Consider the following 26462-nt stretch of genomic DNA (forward strand, 5'->3'; position numbering starts at 1 on the left):
TACTGTAGTTTTATTTCAAAATAATAAATATTACACGTTTTATAGGGGGTTTTCAATGCGGATCGAAAAACACCGCACCGCAGGTAAGTAAAATATCATTCTTCAAAATGTATACAAATACGTGAAAAGTTTTTATATAAGATTTGTTAAATTCCTCATTATTGAACAGTGGGCATAACTTAACTTAAAACTTTTTTTAATATCCTTTTTATTATTTAAATGTTTCTTGTTTTTTTTTTTGGGATAGTTTAATAGCTTGTTATAATAGTTCTATGGTTTGTGGATACTTGTTGTGTAATTATTCATAATGCTGATGTATGCTTTTTTAGTTATTATTATTTTTTTTTTTTATTGTTTTCTTTACCGTGTCACTTAAATCTTTAAAATTGTATCCACTCCTATTGTTTATTATGATATATGATATGATTGGTATTTTCAATATTAATTTTAAAATGCTATCTCACATACTGCTGGCGGGTTAGAGATATGCCTTGGTTAGAACCTATATATGTATATATTTTATTCATATATATTTTTATTATTTTATCTATTTATATATATATATATATATTTTAATTATTATTATTTTTAGAATTTATACAAACATATAATAGTTGGTTGTTAATATAACCAGCATGATTTCAAACACTCTCAGTTTAAGCGACTCGAATGACAATAGTGAGTATCTTAGTGACGCAGTGCTCTCTAGTGATGATAGTTTTCATAGTGCTTCTCTTCCTCTAAACTCTCTTTTAGATTCAACTTTCTCCGGTTTCACTAGAAATTTTAATGTAGTTCATATAAATGCACAGAGTGTACCTTCTCATTACCCCGATTTCCTGTCTTCCTTCGATAGTAAAAATATTCATGCCGTCCTAGTATCCGAATCTTTTCTGAAACCCTGCTTACCTTCAACTTCTTACTGTTTGCCTGGCTTTCATCTGATCCGGAATGATCGTACCGGTAAAGGTGGTGGTGGAGTGGCAATATATCTCCGTAGTCATATCCCCTTTACTATTTTAAATAAATCTCCTACACAATACTGTGAGTCATCTGAACATATTTTTATTGAAGTCTTATTCGGCCATCTCAAACTACTACTGGGTGTTTTTTATAGTCCATCCCTTACTATTAATTATTTTGATAATTTTGAAAATTTGTTGGAACAATTTAGTGCGTCTGTTGATCACACAATCATTATGGGAGATTTTAATACTTGTTTAATTAAAGATGATCAACGCGCCAAACGTTTTAAAAATATAATTAATAGCTGTAACCTTAATGTACTTCATACGAACGCAACTCATTTTTTTCCGAATTGTTTGCCATCGCTGTTGGACTTAATGGTTGTTTCCTCGCCTAGTCATGTTGATGCGCATGGTCAGTTTCCCGCTGAAGCCTTTTCTTACCATGACTTAATTTATTTATCCTATAGGATACGACCTCCGCGGGCTAAGCCCACCATAGTCATGCGGCGAAATTACCAGAATTTGAATACTCCCAATTTTATGGCTGATCTAAACAATATCGACTGGACCGCAATATATAGTGCCAACTCAATAGACGATAAAATGAGTATATTTAATTCCCTATTAAATGATCTATTGGATGTACATGCCCCTTTAAGACCTATCAAGCTTAAGCACCTACCGGCTCCTTGGCTAACTCAGGACATTAAAGCACTCATGGCAAAGCGTAATGCTGCGAAAGCTAGATACAAAAGAAATGCGACGAACGATAACCTTTTAAAATATAAGCAGCTGCGAAATCGTTGCAGTATGCTTTGTCGTGATGCTCAGCGTAAGTTTATTACTAAAGCTATCGAAAAAAGCGGAACATCTAAGATATGGCAGTTTTTGAGATCATTGGGGATAGGGCGTCAGCGAGAAACGTTTCTTGCCAATTTCAATCTCGATGATCTTAATAAACACTTTATTTCCTCTTCCTCTCTAAACAATCAGTACAAATCCATCACACTCAACTATCTCCATTCCTTGCCAAGCCCTAGCTATCCTCCTTTCCAATTCAGTCCTGTTACCATGGGAGAATTAAAAAAACACATCCTATGCATCAAATCTGATGCAATCGGTTGTGACGGAATTAGTCGAAAACTTATACTTCTTACCCTTAACAGTATATTGCCTACTTTATGCCATATATTTAACTATTCTTTATTACATGGTGCCTTTCCTTCTGTATGGCGTAAAGCTCTCGTGATTCCTATTCCCAAAGTTTCCAATCCTTTGCTTCCTTCTCATTTTAGACCTATTTCTGTTCTTCCATTTCTTTCAAAGGTGTTAGAGCGTGTTGTTCACTCTCAACTAAACCAATTCCTCACTATTAATAAAATCCTGTGCCCTTTTCAATCTGGGTTTAGATTAGGCCATAGTACAGTTACAGCTCTTGTTAAGGTATGTGATGACATTCGCCAGGGTATTGATAACAAATCCGTGACTGTACTAGCTCTCCTTGACTTTTCAAATGCCTTTAATAACATCGACTATGACATATGCTTGGCAATCCTAAGATCGCTAAGCATAGATTCTACTGTCATTGAATGGTTCCACTCTTATCTGTTTAACCGACAGCAATGCATAATGGCTAATAATAAATATTCATCCTATCTAGATATTCCTTCCGGTGTCCCGCAAGGTGGTGTGCTCTCTCCTCTTCTCTTTTCTATATTCATTAATACTCTCTCTTCACTTATTTCCTCCTCTTATCATCTATATGCTGATGATCTACAAATTTATGTTACCGCTCCTTTAGACAGTATCGATGAGGCAGCTGCAACCTTGAATCATGATTTGGCAAAGATATCCGAATGGTGTAAATCTTACGGTCTCAAAGTGAACCCGAGCAAGTCGCAAGTGGCTATATTTGGCAGTCATAAGCTTCTGACGAGGGTCCAAGATAAACATCTACCTCCAATCTTATTTGAGGGCCAAATATTACACATGCAAGAGACTGTTAGAAATCTTGGACTACTTCTTGATGCTTCCTTTTCCTGGGTACCTCAAATCACTGAAATGAGTCGTAAGATTTTCGCTATCATTGGTTTCTTAAGGCGATGGAAAAACCTATTGCCTATCAAGGCAAAGATCAGTTTAGCTAATACGTTCCTGTTACCAATACTGGACTATGCTGATGTCTGCTACATGGATTTAACTGAAGACCTCCTAAATAAATTAGAACGGCTGCAAAATATAGCCATAATATTTATTTTTGGCCTGCGAAAGTTTGATCATATCTCTGAGTATCGGTCTCAGTTAAAGTGGCCGCCAATCAGACTACGAAGAAATCTACACGCCTTATCTCTTCTCTACTCTATTATTTATATCGATCACACACCATCTTACCTTAAAGAACGCTTTAAATTTCTTGGTTGCGACAGCGCACACAACCTGCGTTCTTCGGATGATAATAAACTAGTTACCCCCTGCAGCCGGACACAAACCTACAGTAACTCTTTTACTGCAAAAACCATCAAACTTTGGAATGCACTGCCTACAGATATTCGGCAGTCGAATTCATTGAGTATTTTTAAATACCGCTTGAAAAGCTATTATTTGTCCATTTCCAAGTAAGGTATGTATGTATGTATGAAATAGTATGTGGTTTATAATTTATCTATATATAATTTTATACTCTATAATTATACTATTGTATATATATACATACACATATATAATTATTACTTAGCATATACATATTATATATAAATATATATTTGTATGAATGTATATGTGTATGTGTGTGTATGTATGTATGTATATGTGGTTAGTGGGATGTAGATATGTGTAGTCTATTAAATATTTAGTATCTCCTTTTTATATGTAAATGCACTTACCTGTTCTCTTACAAAATTCTTTCACCAAAGGTTGTCTGTTAGAGATCGCTATAAGCGATAAGACCGCCTTTGCGCACCATTTTTTATTTTCTTTTTCTTTGATTGTTTCCTACTTCTCTCATTTTATGTATATGTTGTGCAAAAAGTGTTAAATAAATAAAAAAAATAAACTTACTAAGTTTTTATTACAATTGGTTGAAAGTTTCAATATATTGAATCGCGCTGTCAATCAACTGCTTCTGTTTATTTGGGTTGTAGATAAGTAACGTACATTTTTAAAGTAAAGAAAGAAGTAGTACATTTTTAATATCCAATTTTTAATCTTCAAATTTTTAATATCCATTTCATTTTGTAAGATGTGAAATTACCAACTTTTGTACTTACAGAAAAATCAACAACATGACGGTATAAAGACAAATGTATGTATCAAAATTAATACATACATCAATTCGTTGATTTAAAAGATAATTTATGTTAAGCTTATAATATTATATATTTCATACAAATAAAATTGCTATTTTTTATTGCAGTATGGACCAGTGTTTTTAGACTTCGGCATTTTTTAATGTGTACAAATATATTTTAGAAATTCTAATAATAATAAATTAGATCATGAAAAATATTGTGTAGTCCAGCGGTGAAATGCTTTATCACAGTACAGGCAGACAGATTCCTTCCAAAGAAATGCTAATAATAATCGCGTTAATCAAATAAGTCTAAATCTATGTAATATTTTATTCTTATAAAATTGGTATTCATATAGTAGATAGAAGGCCGTCTATCACTGTCCCACGGCCACAATAGTTGTAGTGACTCCAAGTATCTGAAATCATAAGTATATTTAATTGTATTCCTTAACATCGTACAAAATAACTGTCCTAGAAAACTCCATATAGGTAGTAAAAAATAAATCTATAACTATCTATAACACTCGAATTTTTAATATTCGAGTTTTCTAGATTATTCATTAGTTTACGATGTCGTTTTTAAATTGATTGTATAATAATGTGGCGTATGTCTCAATATGAAATAATATTAATTATTACTTATTTAATTATTTAATAAGATATATTTGAAACTGTAGATTGTTAAATGTTAGCTTGTGTTAAAAACACAGCTAGTCCTCGTCCACCACTGCTATATCCTGTAAAATTTCAATTTTATTTAAGATATATTTACAACTTTCTATGCGCTTATTATAAGCGAGAACACACCTAGCGTAGAATGACACCTAACCGACAAAACTATCGCGGTCTATTGAAATAGTACGCACCGCAGACATTGATTGGCTACTAATAAGTAGAACTTCTCATCGGTCAACCGCTCAGCTTACGCATTGCGTGAACGAAAAATGCAGTTTCTTTCTACGTTCACACTAGGTATGGAAATGACTACGCTAGGCGTGAACGCGCGCTTAATGTTAAATTATAACTTTTACTCGATTTCATTCTTTTATTGTCTACTGGAACTAAGCTCAAGTAGTGTGAGAACATTTTTCATTAAATGTTTTCGACGAACAAAGTTATGATTTGTTCAAATGACAGGAGTATGTGCTTACCGCGCTACGTTATACTTAGTAGAAAGTAACATTATTACTGTATTTGTTATTACGTGAGTAACTTGCCCTACAATGAGTACTTGCCATTGATATAACGTGTCTGTCGATTATACATATTCCCATTACATCATACGAGATGTCATTTAAAATGAGTTGTTTGAAAAATGTATCCACCGCTTCAAAGAGTTGGACGGTATCCGAGGTTACGTGAACCATGATCTTTCCTACCAGGATTCTAGTGCGTGAATTCTGTTAACATTTCATAAGTAGGTTTTAGTTTAGGCATATTTCCTTTGTAAAGCTAAGTATTACACTATCTTACACAGCAACTATACCAATGCGACCAATGCGGTCGCATGGTACATAATTCAAGAGGGCCTAGCGAGAATAGAGAGGGTATAGTGACAAGTCTTTCCGTCTAACGCTCGGCAGTTCGTTTTCATAATAGGCTAAGGGCGCCACTAGTCAGATTTTTTTTTTTTATTTCTTTTAACTATAAATAAAAATAACCATTAAGCACTTGTTTACATTAGCATAGTAAGGATATCTTCTAAAATGTGGCTTGCCTTATGTTTAAAATATTATGATGATGACAATATAAGTGCCTACCATTATTTAAATCATTGGCACGTCCTGAAAGATTCTCAAAAAAGATATTAAAAATTTATAATACATCACCAGTTGTCGAGTTTCCTGGCAGCGTTCCACTAATAATAGTGTTTTAATTATGTTATATAATATCCATATAAGCTGTGCGATTGTTACATTAAGTTCCGATAATGACCTTCCTGTCAACAAATATTGTTGAATTGGGCAGTAGGAATACTCTTATATAATAACTGAATAGAAATATTGACTTCTATTAATTTAAAAAAAAAATCCAATAACTTTTTCAAAATCAGAAACAATTCTTTATCTAAATATGACGATTTTTTACGCGTTATTTACGCATTTTTATTTATCAGGGTTTTTATCTATGGCGACGCGAAACTGTCGCAACAAAAGTGTCGAAACAATTATAACTTATGATTCAAAATGTCAACAATACCTACACACATAGTGATTACATTTGCCATTGTGTTATTATAATCATAATAATATTCTGGGACATGTTTCACACACGGTTGTTATTGTAAATATTATGTCGACTTAACGTGCTGTCCACTGATTTAAAAACGAATGAATTGAAAGTTTTCCTTTTCAGTCGGTAACAAGTTATTGTATATTACAATAATACATAAAAAAATTATTGAAAGAATAAATATGTTCTTACTAGAAATATTTCCAAATAAATCGTTTAAATGTATTCCTAAGTTGGCTGACAATATACACAAATGAAAAAATAAATTACTGCTTTCAATTCTATTTAATTCTAGCATCACTTCACAAATCGAGACGAACTTTCGAGACAGGTTACGAACCAAGCGGGCCAACGTTGTTTTACGCAAGTTACCGATATCTGTAACAATGTCAAAACAAATTGATCTGAACTAATAGCCGTAATTTATGTTTTATAGGATTATAGATTTGACATCAAATTTTTTTTTAAATTTGTTTCATTGTTATTTTATATACATTTATTTGCCTCTGCTGGTTTCCTTTGCCTTGAGAGTGGCTTATGGTATTGAGGACAATCGCAGCCCTGTCTTGGCTCTACTATCGCAATGGACAAAAGCTGCTCATCTAGACACGTGGTAGCGTTTCAAGCCAAGTTCAAGCTAACAGAACTGGAGAGCAGCACCGTGTGTAATATTACACGAACCATTTGGCGCCACTTTAGACCTCCTCATAACTTAAAAACTATTTCACAGAAACATGTCAAATTTGGCTCATATATTGAGACTTGCGACATACATATGTGCTCTAAATTTCATAAACGCACCTCAAACAGTCATTTAGATATTAACGTCCAAAAATCGTCATTTTTATCACTGACTAACCAATAGATCAAAACTCTAACCCAGTTCCTTTTATGATATTTGTATATCATAGTATGTCTTATTCTCCCTGATATCTCTGGTGTTACGAGTGAGTGTGTTCTGCTCTCAGTCGAGCTCCGCGGTCTGCTTTAATTTAGTACGATAACACTCTCGCAAAGGCCACCACCGATCAGCAGCTCTAGATATGTGGGTTTTGGACATGTATTATAATATACATATATAATCACGAAGTCTTATTATTATAATATAATTGAAATGAAAGTAACTTACATTGAGCATTCAGCTCGACTAGAACATCTTCAAGTCTTCCATTTAGTTCTCTAAAGGCAACGTTAATATTCCCCGCTAAGATCAAAAATTGTATTTCTATATAAAACCATATGTTGTTCAGCAATACTATAAACGTAAAAACAGGCATGTTCTCTAAAATTATAGGTATAATTGTAAATAATGTTTGAGATTCAATACAAAAAACAAATTCCAGCTCATTTGGTCATTTGATTGAGGTATATACAAGCAATATTGCTTATCCCAGGCATTATACTGTGACACATACCATATGAGGCGAGAGATACGCACAAAGCCCCTGTTATCCATGGTGCTACTGTTACCAAAACTTTAAGACAATTAACTTGCCATCGTTTAGGATTTCGACAAAAGTGACTATTATCAATTATTTTTATCTAAAAAAATTAAATATTTAATAATTTATTAGTTTAAGAAAAAATATTAAATTGGTGCACAAGTGTGTGCGCAAACACAGGTGCACTCTCTATTCCCTTACTCTCATAATCCGACGGCAATCCGACACGATCGGAAAGAGTTCAGGCGCTGGGCCAACGGCTTTACGTGCTTTCCGAGGCACGGGAGTGTCACCACTTCCAACTTCCAGACTCCGGGCTGCTACTGAGAATTTTCTACCAGAAAAACCCTATAACTTTTTATTTGCCCAACCTGGGAATTGAACCCAGGACCTTCGGGTCTGTGGCCTTACATCAAGCCACTAGACCAAAGATAATAATATTAATATATACGTAATATAGTAATATTTATATATACGTATGTTATGTCGTCAATCAATCAACAATCATTATATATTCAGATTGGTGGCTTATTTCACACCGTTATCAATGCGCTGCCAACTGTTAGATCTTAGATGTTATGCCCCTGACCGAATATAACATCGACACGGGTGATTCCAGGGGGCCTGGCATAGTCGTACAACCAAGTGTTGTTAGAATTTTGGTATGTTTGTTGTTAGAATAACTATTGGTATCTATTTATATATTAAAGACCTGTTCGCATAAATTAAATATAGACAAAGCTAATGATACTGAGATTATATTATATAGATAATCATTTTTATATGATATTAAATAAATTTAAGTAATTTAAAATTTTAAATAAATAAGTATTTTTTGCGACTTAAAACTATAAACATTTTTATATGTACATACATCGTTAATGCGCGTGAGAAGACGGAAGAGTTTCATCATTCTGACGTAATTTAAAATCATAAAAATGTTTAAAGGAACCAGACACACGGAGATTTTAGTTGAAAATATAATTAATGATTTTATTTCATGTAGTAAGGTATAATTATCTGGTTTTGTATTTTTAATTTTTAATATAAGGAAATAAATTGCCAATACGTCTGAAAGAGGAATACAGAATTAATATAATTATATTATGAAGTGTGAACAAAATAATTTAATGTTTAACATTTTGCAAAATCGAAACATAACAGAAACATGTCCCATGTTTATGCATTATTTTATTATATAAGATGTGGCTAGATTTATTTTCAATTTATTAAGCATTTCTTCAAGAATTTTAGATACTAGCTAATATGTAACTCGACGTAAAAAAACGAGTTGCTCCATTTCAGAATAATTTATAAAAAGCAAGGGCTATTTAAAAGTTAAATTGTTATTGTACCAAATAAAGACGTACCACTTTACTTCTTAGCTATTTAATTACTGAGTGCAAGCGTTTAATTAAACTAACCAAAAATCAAGGCGATAAGGATACCAATGTAGAAATGAATACGCGAGAGAAACGCGAGTCCCACACGTCTAGAATTAAAGCGGACCGGCGCAACGCCGATAATCTGCGACACTCGTAGAGTCAGCGCCAGCGATTCGTCTACCACCCAGCATTCATATACATCTCTCATATTCTAAGATAATAAAATAAATCGTATTAATTTAATGTTGTTTACTACCCTACTACGGACCGTATTTATGATGTCAGCAGGTATGTAGAGAAATAATAATTATTTAATTCCGATTATAATTCATGTGACACGAAGTGCATCTAAAATAATGATGAAAAAATTAAATAACGTAATTCAGTGTATTGATCTTTAGAAAGGTTAATATCATACTTGTATAAAACAAATATATAATGCAAAAATCTAAATACCTTAACACAGCGCTGAACTATGATACTATAATTTCAATGGAAACTTATTATACGTGTTAATAACTAAATGGCTGTCAAGTTGGGCGTCTATGTATTCCATTATATATAATTATATTAATTTGTTTCCAGTATCGGTATCTCCATTTTTATTATTTGATACAAAGTTACAATTGTTGTGAGATATGTTATCTTTAACAATTTTGTGTGGAAAGTAAAATAAAAAAACGTAGGTATTATTGTATATGCAAGAAGTGAAACTTCTATTGGCTAGGGATCGGCGAGCAGAATATCTATATTTGTTCATATGGCAGACATTATTAATAGTGATAACAGTGCCGTAAGAAAGTAATCAACCGAATATCAGGAAATTTTGCATACACTTTTTCTAAAGTACAGAAAAAGACATCGGGTACTAACATCAGCCCTACTCACAAGCAGGCAAAGCCGCAGGTAAAAAACAAGTTAATATCAGTATGAATTATCAGTATAAGTTAATATCATGGCTGCATGGAATTATTTCGAAGCATTTCAGTTATGATTAAATTATTTGATAAAATCTTAAATAGTTGAAACAACGGCTTATTATATATTTGTACATAATTATACTCTGTACGAACATATAATTCCGTTATCACAACTTTCTTGATCAAATATTTGATATGAGTGTAATTGAATCGTAATAACTTTTACTACTATGTAGACTTACCTCAGTGAGACTTACAGCTTCAAAATGTACGACGATGTGTACGTGGTGCGGAGAGAATTCTCACTTGCGCTATACCTTTCTCGAATCTTCGGTTTAACGCCGCTACGCTTTGAGCTACATCAAAATGGTTATAAGATTTCCATCTCACATTCGCACGCATTATGGACCTATACCATGATGATCATTTTAAGTAAGATTTATATCATAAAACGGAGATATCGAAAATATTACGCTTATTTAATTTATTTATTTCATTATTTATTTATTTAAATATTAGTCTTAAAAATTGTAGTACCTACCTATCTGATTGAATTGTCTTTGTCAAACAAAATAAATAATTCTTATAAAGGCCATTTCTTTCTTTCTTCTTCTTTAGTACATCATTATTAGTAAAATTTATTACATTTCTTTTATTAGACCAATAATAACAACAGTCGAAGTATTTTTTTATAATTCACTACCAGTTTAATCCGGGCAAGAACTACTGAATGTTTATAAGCTTTGTATTTGTAATTCATCTTGTGGTCGGCGGTAATGGAAAATAGCGTTAAGAAACCAGTCGCATTGCGACAGTGTGGAAGAATAACGCCCAAACTTTTAAAATATTTACTTACTGTTACTTTGTTTTTAATGTAGTTTTTATCTAATTTCACAGATACCCTTGGACTATTTTCATTTGCAATGGATGTTGATGTTTTTTTAGAGACATGGAAATTTCAATTAAGAGTGTTTCCATTCTTCGTCGGTTTTTTCCAACTAAACATAATTATCACATCTGTCATCGTTACACTATCTTTTTGTAACGCGAAGAATCGAATGGCGCAAATGATACACAACTTTAATATCATAGAGAAGGTATTGTACTTAAAACAGCAAGCGAAAGTAGAATACTAATAGAAAATTGCCATTTTATCATAGAATTGAGGAAGTTGATTAATTTTGTTGTCTATATAAATAAAAATAACATCAATTTAATTTTTAGGTAATGATAAAAATTGATCAAAATTGTGCTTCCGATTTAAAAGACAGAAATAAAACCAAGATCAATTTTGTCGTAATTTTTTTGTTCGTGGTAACGATTTTGCTGATAGCTCTTGATTTTATATATTATACCGTATTCGATTCGAGGCAAGGTAATTTATACTTTATATAATATATTGGTTATAATTAATGAAATTGTGTTCAGGCGCAACGCAATTGAATTATTTGTATATTTATTTACCATATTGGGTTTTAACGATTTTATTACTAGAATTTTCTAAAGCTAATACAACTAAGTGTAATAATCATCAACGCAGGCATCGTATTGTTTAAAACTATAATATTAAATTAAGTATTGTTTAATTAATAAATAATAAGTTATTGGGTTTTCCTGTCAGAAAATTCTCAGTAGCAGCCCGGAGTCTGTGAGTTGGAAGTGTATACACTCCCGTGCCTCGGAAAGCACGTAAAGCCGTAGGTCCAGCGTCTGAACACTTTTCGGTCGTGTCGGATTGCCGTCCCATCGGATTATGAGAGTTAGGGAATAGAGAGTGCACCTGTGTTTGTGCACACACTTGTGCACTATAATATCTCCTGCGCAGTTGGCTAATCTAATAATAATAGAATGATTATGGACGAAGTAAACTTAATTGCAGTGGCCATGTGGGGAATAGCTGTGAGTAATATAGTAACAGACGATTTTTCAGAACCAAGACAAAAGCTTTATAGTCCCCGCCCCCTTTCTTACTGGATCTTTTCAAAACTCAACTGGGATGAATTGAAAAAACTTCAATAGAACGTGCGCCGGATGCTAAGCGTTTTGTGAAACTTTTTTTAATTCTTCAAACATTTCTTTGGCATCTCTATAACTGCCGGCCGGGGCAGATACCTTAATTTGTTTCTGTGTCATAATAGCGTTGTATATCGACAGGGTAGCTTAAAAAAAGGCGTTACTATATTCAGTTTTTTTATATAAAAAATCGTGATAGAGATATAAAATAAGAAAACCTAATGCTTCATACTTTATCTACTTCAAAATACTTAACTCTGAAATGTGGTCGAGTAACATTGTACCGATGCTCACCAGCTCCGTAAATTTTTATAAATAACATTGGCCGCTTTCTAAGTAAAAAGACTTGTTATTGATTACAATGAAGAAGGACTATTATAAATTATTTTTTTGAAATATTTACAATCAACTTCTAAGTTCTTCATAAGTAGGAATATTCATAAAAACCAATTGACGGCTATTGATTACAATATATTCGTTTCAGTGGGTAAATTAATTTATTATGGATCGTTTTATGTACAATTACTGGTTTTGTTTCTTTTGGAGGCTCTGTTTTTTTACATCAACTCTGAAGTTCTTACGGTCTTTCAAGTGATGTGTAGAAAACTACGACAATTAAAGGCACTTATCAAAACAGGTAAATGATTTTTTAGAAAGATTAAGATAAGATTCAAGAGAAGAATAACGACTTTCTTATTAATCATATCACACTAAAAACTTCATGCCTGGACATAGTGCATGCAGACTCTAGACCTACCGAGTTTATTTTATGGTCTTCTTGCCTCTTTTGCACCACGTTATGGCATCTCCTTCATCTCTACTGCAAAACATCTAGGATTCTATAAGAATTTTCCGTTACTCGAAGGATATAGGAACTCTAAATAGTTCACAAAACTTTTGGGTGTACATTGGTAGCAAATTGTCTAGGGACAGACATAACCTAACCATTGGATTTACCTCGAGAGAATGAGTATGGATGTGATACCATTTGCTATGCCTCGCATTTTAAACAAAGCTCTTTTGCACTGCGAGGTGACTACTAGTAATTTAGAGCGTCAAACCGCATATCATCATACACTACAGGTAGACGTTATGATAGGATCTTGATTTGTTCTTATTATTTCTGTTCTCACGTCACCTTTTCTGAGCACGTTTGTTATTTGCAAGTCAGGCGTTAAAATATTTCTTAATTACACATTCCTAATTATAACAAATACCCGTTGAGTATGAGTTTAAAGGTGTGAATTCCGTAATATAATTTCATAGCTGATATTTCATGTGGATTTGTGTATTTACAGTAAATACTTGTTATTGCATTTAAACTAACTATTTCTACTCGTATATAGCTTATTTACAATGTTAGGAATATGTCAAAACTATCTCGATATCTTTTATAAGATGTTGTGTACTTTAATATTCTAAAGACATATAATAACTATAATAAACAACTACAATTATTATCTTCTCAATCATTATAGGATTTATACCAGATTTACGCATTGTCAACAACATTGTCCGAAACCTCAGCCATTCCTATGTCTCTGGATGTGATATTGTGAGCCAGATCAACAAGAGAGACGGAACGGTTATTGTGCTGCTGTTTTTAATGTGTGGTGTTTCTGCGTTCATTAGTGGATTCGATTTATGTAGCTCAAGTCAAAGTCAGTAAATGATACTTTCGTAATGTTCATGTTATATGTAAACCTAAGCTCATGTTATATGTAAAGACCGATAATACCTAAACTTGTTTTAAAATTTTACATTAATTCGCATATTCATCTTCTGCCCTTTTTATCGCATATTAATCTTTAATTATATATTTTACAGATCTATCAACGTTTTACTTTATAAAAGAAATAATATGGATAATATTCTATATTGTTAAAGCGGCTGTTTTCGTAGAACCTGGTCATTTGATTACGAAAGAGGTAATTTCATTATTTATTTTTAACAATCTTACCCGTATATTTAGGTATATTTAATACATATCATGTATTTAAAAAAAACAATATTAAGACATTTTTTATAAGTACTTATTCTGTATGGTTAATAAAATGAACGAAATTTATTTTTACACATTTTTGTGCCATCAAATTACACAATAAAACCGGAATACCCAGCCTAAAAACCCAGCGGTACCCTCTCCGAGAGGCAACACGGATTCGCCTACATATACTACCGTGACGCCCCGACGGTCGGCCCGCCTATGAGGTCCTCCAATCCAAGTTGGGTTTCCGGGGTAGAGAGCTCCGCTTACGGCGGGAGGAGAAGGTGCGCATAGCGCCGACGTCCTTGGTACACTTTTAAAGCCTACGTTAATCGTAGTTGCTTATATATATGAATGAAATATGATCTAGTTACATGGGTAATGGGGAACCTATACGAGAAAAACAAAAAAAAACGATAATCGACATTTTACCGGCGACTTCATTATAAAACAATAATTTTGTTCTACTATTAACAAATTTAATTAAAATTATACAAACGATTCGATACGAATGACAGAAGGAGTAAAGGTATACAAACCTCATATTTACATATTCCATGTGACTTGCTAATAGTTTTGTTTTATTATGCAGAATTCAAACAGTTTTTGATTAATGTATCTTTGCTTATAATACAATACTTATAATCAAAGTCAAAGCGCTTACAGCGCCAATGTGGGTGGGCACGGCCCCACCACTTACCATCAAGTGGACCATTTGCCATTATGCCTACCTATTATAACTAAATATTATATTTTGTATAAACTTAATATCAAATTATCAATAATGAAATTTATAATATCAACAAATTTAGGAGTCTAGAAGAACTATGCGGACAAAAAATATGACTTTATTTTAGACAATTTAGACATTTCAGGTACATGATATGGAAGTGCTCTTAAGTCACCTAATGATCAACACGACGCCGATTGGAAAGCCAGTCTCAATAGAAATGGACATGTTGTATAAAGAGACCATTTTGAATAGACCGACATTCACGCCGCTCGGATTGCTTACGATTGACAGATCTCTTATTATCGTGGTATATTGCACAAGTTCTTGTAAAGTCGTGACAGAAATCGGCTAAAATAATCTTTGTTTTTCATTTTTGTTTCAGATGTACAGTTATATAACCACGTACTTGGTATTTTCAATACAATTAAAGTCACAATAATATCTTATTTAAACATATACATTTGTCAATAAAACTATATCAATCAGCACGTATAATTAGTGTCGCGTTATTTACTTTTTAAAACATTATATAGTTCACATCCTCACGTTAGTACATATAAGCTTTACCTAGCTATAAAATTGCCATTTCACAAAGAATATAACTGATGTTTTATAAACATAATATTGACCAATATATAAAGGTACTGGTGATAGGGCTTTGTGCAAGCTCGTTTGAGTAGGTACCATCCAGTCATCAGATATTCTACCGCAAAACAGCAGTACTTGAAATTGTTTTGTTCCGATTTGATGGGTGAGTGAGCCAGTGTAATTACAGGCACAAGGGACATAGCATCTTAATTCCCGAGCTTGGTGGCGCATTGACGATGTAAGCGATGGTTAACATTTCTTACTTTGGTGACCACTTACCATCAAGTGGCCCATGTGCTCGTCCGCCTATCTTTTCAATAAAAAAAGGTACATCCAAATACTTTTTTTTAAACGTAAAAATCAAATATGTCTGGCACAAATGTTTTCGAATACATGTTTAAAAGACTACAGAATACAACTACTAACTAATCTAAGCCCGAAACACTCAACTAACAACTATATTTATAAATACAAGAGCGATATGAAACTCGTAAGATTATAAAATATATAAGAATAACACATCAGCTGTGAATTTCATTAATTTTTAATGGACACAGTTTTATAAATTTAATGTAATTCGATGTACCTAATTCATTAAATTGTCAGTCAAATAAAATAAAGCAGTAATATTAACTTAAAATCAGACCACTATTATTGTATTTAATTACTAGAGTGGTATAAAAAAAACGAGATAAGTACGATCTGATAACAATGCGGGATTTTTTTATTTATAATCCTGGCAGCATTACACAAAACACTGGCGCACATATCGCAGTATTTCTACACTGTCGATGAGTGTTGTCAAACACGCATCATAATACGGAGGGAACCTCACAATATTTGTTCCTTGCTCTTCATTACTCTTTTGTTTCGTAATATGAGGGGATAAAATATTCTAATAACTAGTAACATTTATATGTCAATTTGACAATTATTTTTTTAAATTTGAGTATGGAGAGTATTATCTTATAATTATTATATTATAGAGATTATTATATTATATGGGAAACAAGCTAATAAAGTGTCCAGATGTAAGCTGAAGGTAACAGTTCAAAAACATTCCAGAATATCGCTAGCGTAAATACAGGGTATGGTATAAATGTATCAGTTGTAAACGGATTGAAGTGTTCAGAGTTAAAGAAAAATAATATTTTTGGTGACTGTCACTAACTACCCTAGTAGTCAGTACCCTAGTAATACTACTAGGGTAGTTAGTGACAGTACAGTATACAAAACTGCAATTATTTCCTTAGTATACAATAATTTTGTAAGCATAACCTAAAATAACTGCTGTGAGAAAAGTAGTAATAAATTACTTGTTGTGAACTTAAAATAATTTAGATTGTTTGATGGTACCTGATATAAAACTTTTTAAAATAATAGAACAATAATAATTTCCTTGTTTATTTGTCTTTCTTAATCTAATAATTTTTGGTGCGGTTTTTAAATTTTATTCTGATGCTATTGTACCACCATCCTAATTTAACGCATTTCAGCGGACAGTTTTTCATACACAGAGATATTCCTCCTAACCTCTACCTTACAAAGTTTTGATATTTTATTTCAAAATATAAGATTCTGGTTGCTACATCCAAGTTAAGCTTAAATGCGGGTTCTCAGATGCTTCTATTAATTATGTAAAAAGTGGTAGTAAGTAAATACAAATTTAAAACTTGAAATATTTTATTTATGAAAAAAATGCTAAAATCACAATTATTGACGTGTTTTAAAAACACATTGTGGCGTCCCGCCAATTATAAATAAAATTCAAATGAATTAATAATAATATACATAAATATAATAAAAATATTTTTAAACAAACAAAGTACAGTACAGTAAAGATTATATTTGTAGTAGATAAATACGAAGCGACCATACGACCGCGCGCCTCGCTTATTCGCCACCGCTGTCCTCCTACCCGACAGCTAGCGATCGGCGGCACGAGGCGCGGGGAAAAGATAGTCAGCTCTCGACATCGACGCGCACTCCTTTGATTATTATTTTTTTATGCTCTCACCCGCTTACGCCTCACTTACTCTCACTACTGTTATCTGTTTATGTAGACTTTGACTGTGCTGTGCTGTGCTGTAAGTGCGAACAATAAACTGTAGACTGTTCGTTGCTTTTTTTGTTGTTTACGTACCAAGTACTAAGGGTTTGTACACAAAACTGCGATGCGACGCGATGCGAATTCGCAACGCAGAAAATTACGACACGAATTGCTGCGATGCGATTTCGTGCGGCAAGGCGTCTCCCAGGGTGACCATTCCTTCGACGAGCGTTATCCGTACTAAACGTATTTTGAATTGAAAACTAGGTCGTGACATGGATCGTAAAAAGAAGTGTGCACTTTTATTATTGCTTAGGAGATACAGGAAAAAGAAACAAAGAAGATTTTGGGTTCATCCATTTATTACTATTATGAATCCCGATGGAAACTATTTTATTCAAAAATATAAAGCTTTGAAAACCGACGAAAAAAAAATTTTGGAGTATTTTAGAATGAGCATATCTTTATTCGAAGAGCTTTTAAGTTTATTTTCACCATATCGTTTTTATAATCTCATCATCATTTGTTTTTATAATCTTCATTACTAGTGTCCCAAAGAACAGGGCGCTCCTCAATCAGTGATATTAAAAAATCAACGTCGTATTCTGTCATTTTTAAAGTACACGTCTTGCCCACACGCTGTCCCTGAGCGAACTAAAATGGCGTCAACAAGTGTGACGCAACATCGCAGGAATGCGCGATGCGAATCAATTCGCAAGTTCTTGCGATGCGTAGAGGGAGCTCGCAGATTTTTGCGATGCGACGTCGCATCGCAGTTTTGTGTACAAGCCCTAACCACGCACCGACAACTACACACATTATATTGTATTTGTGTTATGACTCGCTTTAAAATAAAGCATAAACAAATATTAGAAAATATTGTTGTTTCAAATTATTTTATAAGAAATTTATGTTTTACATTACTTTTTTTTTCTTATACACAAATGTTATACATTAATTTACATAACCTTTAAATTATTAATAAATTACAAGTACAATAATAAAGTTATATAAAAAATATACACACCTTATGTACTTACGAGACATTTTCATAACCCGTAACGTTATAGCCTCGGTAGTTAGCAAGTTATATATATAACACTACTAAACATTAAATGATTCACACATCGCATTACAAGATTCACAAGGAAACCATTTATTGTAAAGTTATACGTAACAAATTTTGTACAAACTGCGTCATTTCAAATATAAAATGCCGCAAATCTCTCAATAGAGAGATCGACAGGTCAATCATATGATGTTCATGTCAGTAAATCTAATATTAACAAGACACACACTTTTTTCTCACACATTGCTTTGATTTTTTTTACTGATACAAATATATATTAGTCAGATAAACGATAATAATTTAATGCAACATATATTTTATATATGTATATATAATACATGTAAAGAGTATTTAGATAACGCTTATCATAGACCGAATTTATTTTCTTGAAATAAAGGAGTGTTAAAATAACGGGTACCTATGCATTTCATAAGTGAACTTACTATCGAATATTATATTAACTTCTATTAAAATATAACTTTACATTCGAAATTCACGTACATATATATCATATTTCTTTCTATATATCACATACCTTTCCAATAAATTGTTAATTTTTAACCATAACCATTAAGTATAATATTTTAATTTAAAATAAATATTTTATCTTTACATAATACGATACACTGGATATAAAAAATAGAAATACCTTGAATTATCTGTTTGCTTTTCAAAACTATATTTTTTTTAAAGTATAATTAATAAAGTTCGATATATATAATGTATCATATTCGATTTGACAATTGCTATTAGTTAACAATAATAAATAAATACAAATAGAAGCTAAACAAATATATCTAATCTAACTAAGTATCAGAAGTCACATTTATAGTTATCACTTATTACAGACACATTGAATTATTCAATTGTGATTTCAAAACAGATTTCATATTAATCTTACTCCGGGAAAGGAATTAAGAAACGTGTTTTTTTCTTTCACATTTTTGTAATGAGAACGTTTTGGTATTTTGATTAAAGCAGTTGCAACACTCATGCAAACATATTTGGCGAGACATTAGAATAGTTAGTAATATAAATGCGATAAACTGTATGTCTATTTATAACGCCATCCCCGTGTTACTATATATGCCAAAGTAATATTGGATACAGATGAGTACATAGACATACATTAGGGGATCCATGGAAGATTAATTTGAAGGGTTTAGAGCTTCGGGGAATAGTCTGAATAAATAAATATGAATGATTGTAATTTTGTCCTTTGATTTTTATGAAATTTTAGCGAGTGGCTGAAAACGACAGCAAAGATTTAAAAAAAATAACAAGATTTTTTTAATTTTTTGTCCTTCAATATAAACGTTATTATAACGTTTATATTGAAGGATTTTCATGTGCTTAATTTGTCATTATAATTCATCTCGTGATTTGCGGTGAAGGATAACATCGTGAGGAAACCTGCATGTGTCTAATTTCGATGAAATTCTGCCACATGTGTATTCCACCAAACCGCATTGGAGCAGCGTGGTTCACATTAAAAATATGTATAGCCTATTCCAACCACAAGAGAAGTAATATAATTATATATTATTTGGTAGAGGACTTGAATAATCTATGATTCGCGAAAAATTGCGTTTTCAATGTCCGCGAAGTTGTAATCGGAACTTCGAAAGTTAAATTAATGTGTTTAAGACTAGTTAAGTGGAAAAATACAACACGTATTATAAATAAAGGTAAATTAATCAAGAACTATTTGTTGTGTTGTATTTAATACAGATGGGCTATTAGCAAATCGCATGGAATATGTAGAATTTTAGATAGAAAATATTTACTCCTTGGATTGGAATAGGGAATCCTTGTTCTAGTATTGCAAAGCCAGTCCAGGATGCCAGGATGCCTAGTAAAATATATCATTTTCGTATATTTGTTAAGTTCGACCACATTTCAAATGGCTCTCATATCTCAAGGATCTTTACTAAATGACGATAGATTTCTTCCGCCGGCAGATGGAGCTAGTGATTGCCTGTTAAGTTTTCATTTGCAGCATCGATGTGACCATTGTTGACTGCTTCGTTTCCTAAAAATATAAAACGACATCATTATTTAATTAACGAATACATTAATTGAGTTTTACGAATATTATTATAACGATTTTATTTTCACATTTCTCGGTAGAAGCTGTTATGTATGCTGGTATTTAATTCATCGTGTCAGATGATGATTTAAAAGTACATACAAGAGCATATTCGAATAAAGCAGGGATAATATTTAAATTTCTGATTAGTGGTCGGCTTGCTTTCAGTTGCTTAGGAAAAACGATACGAACCTAATTTTAGTGTTTCGGAATATTATTGTGTTGTGATTGTAACAGGTATTAGGATCAAAACAAAAAACTGTGAGTCATTACGAATTCGTGCAGCAAGGTAGTCTCTGCCATGGTTCCGGTGAACATATCTATATCAAATACGAATCAATCCGCAAGTTCTTACGATGCGTCGTGCGTATTCGCACATGTGTGCGTTGCGACGTCGCATCTGGTGGCGCATTTACTGGTAGGGCTTTGTGCAAGCTCGTCTGGGTAGGTACGACCCACTCATCAGATATTCTACCGCAAAACAGCAGTACTTCGTATTGTTGTGTTCCGGTTTGAAGGGTGAGTGAGCCAGTTACAGGCACAAGGGACATAACATCTTAGTTCCCGAGGTTGGTGGCGCATTGGCGATGTAAGCGATGGTTATAATTTTTTACAATGCTAATGTATATGGGCGTTGGTGACCACTTACCATCAGGTGACCCATATGCTCGTCATCATATGTAGGTAGGCACCTATACTATAAAAAAAATAATCGCATTTTACTTTTTTGGCCCTTACGTGCGACTGTTATACGTGCGACACGCAATATCCGAACTGAAGCGTAGGTCACGACGATCGAAGAATATACCATCAGTGTTCACATTAAGCCGAGCCGAGATGGCCCAGTTGTAAGAACGCGTGAATCTTAACCGACGATCGTGGGTTCAAACCCGGGCAAGCACCACTGAATTTTCATGTGCTTAATTTGTCATTATAATTCATCTCGTGATTTGCGGTGAAGGATAACATCGTGAGGAAACCTGCATGTGTCTAATTTCGATAAAATTCTGCCATATGTGTATTCCACCAAACCGCATTGGAGCAGCGTGGTTCACATTAAAAAAAAAACTTATTTTATTGTTATTCAGTACTACAAAATGGAGACGACTTGTAAAATATAAATAAGAAGAATGAATACTCGCCTTTGATACGATTATACATGACTAATACGATTGGCGCTGTAACGAGAAGTATCAGGCCTATGACTAGTGAAATTATTCCAATTATATTGAGATTCGGGTGCGTCATCGTTAACTTAGCGGAAAGAATAAATTTCCGTCGACCACTGTATCGAGTCGATGGATAATCTGAAAATGATTAATGATTACTAGTGTTTGTAACGGGGTCATTATTTAAAAAGAATTATTTTAAATAATGCGTTTGACAGTTGATCGTGTCTGAACAGTAAACGTTATACATCGAGCTCTTTGTTTTATTGAATAAATACCACAATTATATAAGTAATGGAGGGGTACTTTATATGTTTATGAGCTGTTTACATGCGGCGTCAGTGCGGCTGCTGTGCCATGTACATAAAGCCTTACTTTTTTTTTTTAATTTTTTGATTTTTGATGTTAATACCAGCACTAAGGTCAACCGTCAGAGCGCCGCGGTAGCATGCGAAATCGATCCCGTGGCGCTCCTCGTTAAGACGGAAAGGTTATTGCTGGTTTTTTAGTGGGTATTCCGATGTTCGGGGTGCACTCGGCGCCTTGGACACCGGCGAGCCCCACATACCCTCCCACTGTTCCCGTAAGGAAAAGTCAAATTTAATTTGGTTATCACAATAAAAATACGTACTGTAACCAACGCGCAGTTCATATTCTCCAGCTTGAAGACCATTTTGAAAATTAGTCTTGGTTTTGTCGATACGCGCATACGGTTTGCGTTTCCATTCGGTTTTCATCCAACCTATAAATAGTTCGTTCTGTAAAATTTTATATATTTTTAGGCTACTAACTAACATCAATCCTCAATAATATTTACAACTATATATATATTGAAATAAACACCTGAAAACCATTATTCTCAGAATTCGAAACGTCTAACTCCCAAATATTTTTTTCCCAATTTATTGGTTTGGTGTAATTCTTAAAATCTGAAATAAAAATCACATTTAAATATTCATATAAACATATGTAGTAATAGCAATTTATATAAGCTTTATATGTAATACAGATAATTAACAAATTAATTCAACACTTTTGAACAATTATATAAATGTCTGTCTACAATGGATTATAAGGATAAAATTAAATTAGTTTTGTTTGTGTACATTAAGTTTACCCTAAAAACTTATTTAACCTTTTTTAAAACGAAAACATAATATTGTAATCTTATCTTGACTAATAAAAGTCAAGGTGTGGAATATTATCAAGCACTTTCTTTTTTGATACATAAATAAGAGGTCATCCATTATCTTTTTAATATAGGTTTTTAGCAACTTTTTAACGCTTACGAATCTGCCCCTATAATAACCATCACGGATAACTTTCATTCAATTTAATCTTGTAAAACGATTCAAAATTGCTATCAAGAGCCTACTTAAATTTTTTTTTTTTTTATAAAATAGGAAGGTGGACGAGCATATGGGCCACCTGATGGTAAGTGGTCACCAAACGCCCTTAGACATTGGCATTGTAAGAAATGTCAACCATCGCTTATAGCCAATGCGCCACCAACCTTGGGAACTAAGATTTTATGTCCCTTGTGCCTGTAATTACACTGGCTCACTCACATTTCAAACCGGAACACAACAATATCAAGTATTGCTGTTTTGCGGTAGAATATCTGATGAGTGGGTGGTACCTACCCAGACGAGCTTGCACAAAGGCCTACCACCAGTAAATATATTTTGATTTGATTAATAATAAATACATACCATCCCAGTTTACTGGATTAAGGTAACCAACCTTTTCAGCCTCTGTTAGCATTCCCGTGTTGAGAAATGGTGTAATTATATTACTAAAAGTATTTCTAAGTTCATATGTATCTGCAAAATATATATATATAAATATTACTATTTAGTTAAGGTCACTTCTATGAGTTTAAATGTTCGTTACATTTATAGCCATAATTTGAACTAAATCTGTACAAACACTATTTACTTACCATGTAACTCTGGTTATTATATTTAACTATTTTGTAAGTTTCATATTCTAATATACTTTTGCCTAGAACCAATATGACCAATTGGTGGGCTAGATTAGGACATACATACCAAATATTGAAGAATATATCATATATATATTCATATAGTAAAGCCGTTGGTCCTGCGCCTGTACTTTCATGTCGTGTCGGATTGCCGTCCCATCGGATTATGAGAGTTAGGGAATAGAGAGTGCACCTGTGTTTGCGCACACACTTGTGCACTATAATATCTCCTGCGTAGTTGGCTAATCTCTCTTGAGATTGGTCTGGAGGACATTATTATTATTATTCATATATATGTATATGTATATATTATTTAGTAATGAAGTTAAAATACTTAAATAATCCAGGCAAGCATCATTGGGTTTTTTAAATATATTTTTTGTTTTTAATGTATCTCAAACAATCTCCACGAAGAATTTCGCCATATATATTTTTAAATAAAATTTAATATATTATAACTAATTTGGCTGATTATTTATTATTTGTATCAATATTCAATACTTGATAATAATTAAACACAAACATTATACATAAAGAGTTATGAGGTAAATTGTAACAATTATTTTTATAAAAAATGGAAACACATCATTTCACAACTGATAATTATAAATTTCATATTTTTCCTCAATATTCAATTCAAACCAAAACACAAGTTAAATTGTATTTGACTAACCATTAAACATTGCATCGGCTATGGCACCACATGGAGAAATAGATGTCTTTCCTGTTCCCATATAAACATATCTATAAGGTTCACAATTTTCAGATGGTATCGGTGCAAGAACACCCATCAACTGTTTATCGTCCCTAAAAAATAAAAATCTCCATTTTTAAATTTTCGATGGAGCTTTAAAAAAATTAATTATTTCAATGTTTGAAGTTTAATTTGAATTTTTACTATTTTTAGTCATTTTAAAACTTTAAAAGGCATCAAAAGAAATTGTAAGGAATGTTGTTAAATATTGATCATGTTAAGAATACCGATTGTAGTTATTATTGGTTTATGAAATATTTATACTTAATAGTAAAAAGTTAAATATTTATTTAAAAAATTCTGCAGGTATACTAACTTCCTAAGCTTAAACTGAAAATTCTGGATATTTTATTTTTGTAATCTGTCTATCAACGGTAAACATGGTTCATATAAAGAGGCTACTTAGTTTGTTAGTATTCACATCATGCTTTGATGACTTGCCAATTTCCTCAATAGGTTAAGTGATACTAACAATAATAAACTTCAGACTTGATTCACTAAACATCTAATTATATTGCTTAAGCAATGAAAGAATTGTTTCTTGAATGCTTTTTACCTTGAATTAACATAATCACTTCGCAGCTGATCAAAAGATTCCAATTCATAGTATACAGTGATGTCTCCCTCTAAGCTATCAGTGATGTTAATATTATGGAAACATACACATGGTACGATTTTTTCTGCACATGTTAAACTTCCATCACTATCAAAGTCAAATGCTTTGCAATCTGTATAATCTACAATTTGTTCCTTATATGTAACCTGCAATTTTAGATTGGCTATATTAATTAAAATTGTATCATCAAAACACATAATATTCAAACTCTCTGTTTGTAAATAAAAAGTCAATACATGTACATACCTTGTGTGATATACTCAAAAACGTTATTCCAACCGGTATAAGTATTATAGCCATGAACAAGTAAAATGGAAGCAGTTTCAAAAGACTTCGTATACACAAGTCGATTTCTGAAATAAAAAATAATTAAATAATAAAAAATGAAGATATCAAAATAATAAGCAGCTTGATTGATTGAAATATCAAAGTTATTAAATACAAATAATAACATTTTTACTTTTGTTTCCCATTTTCAGTTTTTCACAAACGATTTAAGCTTCAAATATATGATTTAATCGGCGTGCACGTCGAGGAATATTAAAGTAAATTGATTAATGGGGTTTTTCCACAATTGAATTTCTACTATTCTAATGAAAGTATTAATTGACATTGAACTAAAAGGAATATTTGGACATGGTTGTTCTTTCATAAAATTAAATTTACATATCTCAAATTTCACAGAATAAGATTTCACACTTCAAATGTTCGACAGTCACAACAAAAACTAAACAGGTAATGACAAAGTAGGCACAGACAAAGTGTCCTAACTTCATATTTCAAAAGGAACTAAGGAAGAAGACATAGACATTTACATAATGGTAATGACCATTGACCACCGCTAGTAACAAAATATAGAGACGTTACTTATAATAAACTACTATTTCGTAATAAATATATATATAGGAATAATAGTAAAAATTGGCATTTGAGTTAGTAATTTGCTAAATATACATATTGCATATTTTATGCAATATATATTCACTTTTAAGACTATTATCGGAATTTGAACAAATAATTCGAATTAATCTAGCGGAAAGCAGTAAGTCCTTTTAAAATATTTGTAATTTAATATAACATTGAAAAAACAACTAAAAATATTCTGTATGATGTAATACTTTTGCCTTTTCTAAGAAAAAACAATAAAAAATTTAAACCGTGAGCGGTCAGTGTC

General features: G+C 32.3%; 1 protein-coding gene across 3 annotated transcripts; it reads right to left on the bottom strand.

Annotated features, from left to right (window-relative positions):
* Positions 1-17306: 17306 nt before the first annotated feature.
* Positions 17307-26082, bottom strand: LOC126775700 (cell cycle control protein 50A-like). Of its 3 annotated transcripts, none has more exons than XM_050497766.1 (9): positions 25955-26082; positions 25535-25641; positions 25229-25434; positions 24592-24725; positions 23647-23757; positions 22778-22863; positions 22566-22692; positions 21908-22072; positions 17307-20708 (listed from the first exon to the last, which is right to left on the bottom strand). In XM_050497766.1, the coding sequence occupies exons 2-9, from the start codon at positions 25586-25588 to the stop codon at positions 20644-20646; spliced, it is 948 nt and encodes a 315-aa protein (XP_050353723.1). In that variant the 5' UTR covers positions 25589-25641; positions 25955-26082; the 3' UTR covers positions 17307-20643. The 3 variants fall into 3 exon arrangements, with proteins under 3 accessions (XP_050353723.1, XP_050353721.1, XP_050353722.1); XM_050497764.1 differs by having other exon boundaries at positions 25749-26082; XM_050497765.1 differs by having other exon boundaries at positions 25741-26082.
* Positions 26083-26462: the final 380 nt, after the last annotated feature.

The sequence above is a fragment of the Nymphalis io genome, chromosome 18 (genome assembly GCF_905147045.1).
Source record: "Nymphalis io chromosome 18, ilAglIoxx1.1, whole genome shotgun sequence".
NCBI lineage: Eukaryota > Metazoa > Arthropoda > Insecta > Lepidoptera > Nymphalidae > Nymphalis > Nymphalis io.

Bases quoted from the DNA above. Each gene is read 5' to 3' on its own strand.
- LOC126775700 (XM_050497764.1), bottom strand. The intron at 23,758-24,591 runs GTTAGTCAAATA...TATATTTTGCAG, and splicing joins AGCCGATGCAATGTTTAATG to ATACATATGAACTTAGAAAT. The intron at 22,864-23,646 runs GTATGTATTTAT...TTTTTATTTCAG, and splicing joins TAATCCAGTAAACTGGGATG to ATTTTAAGAATTACACCAAA.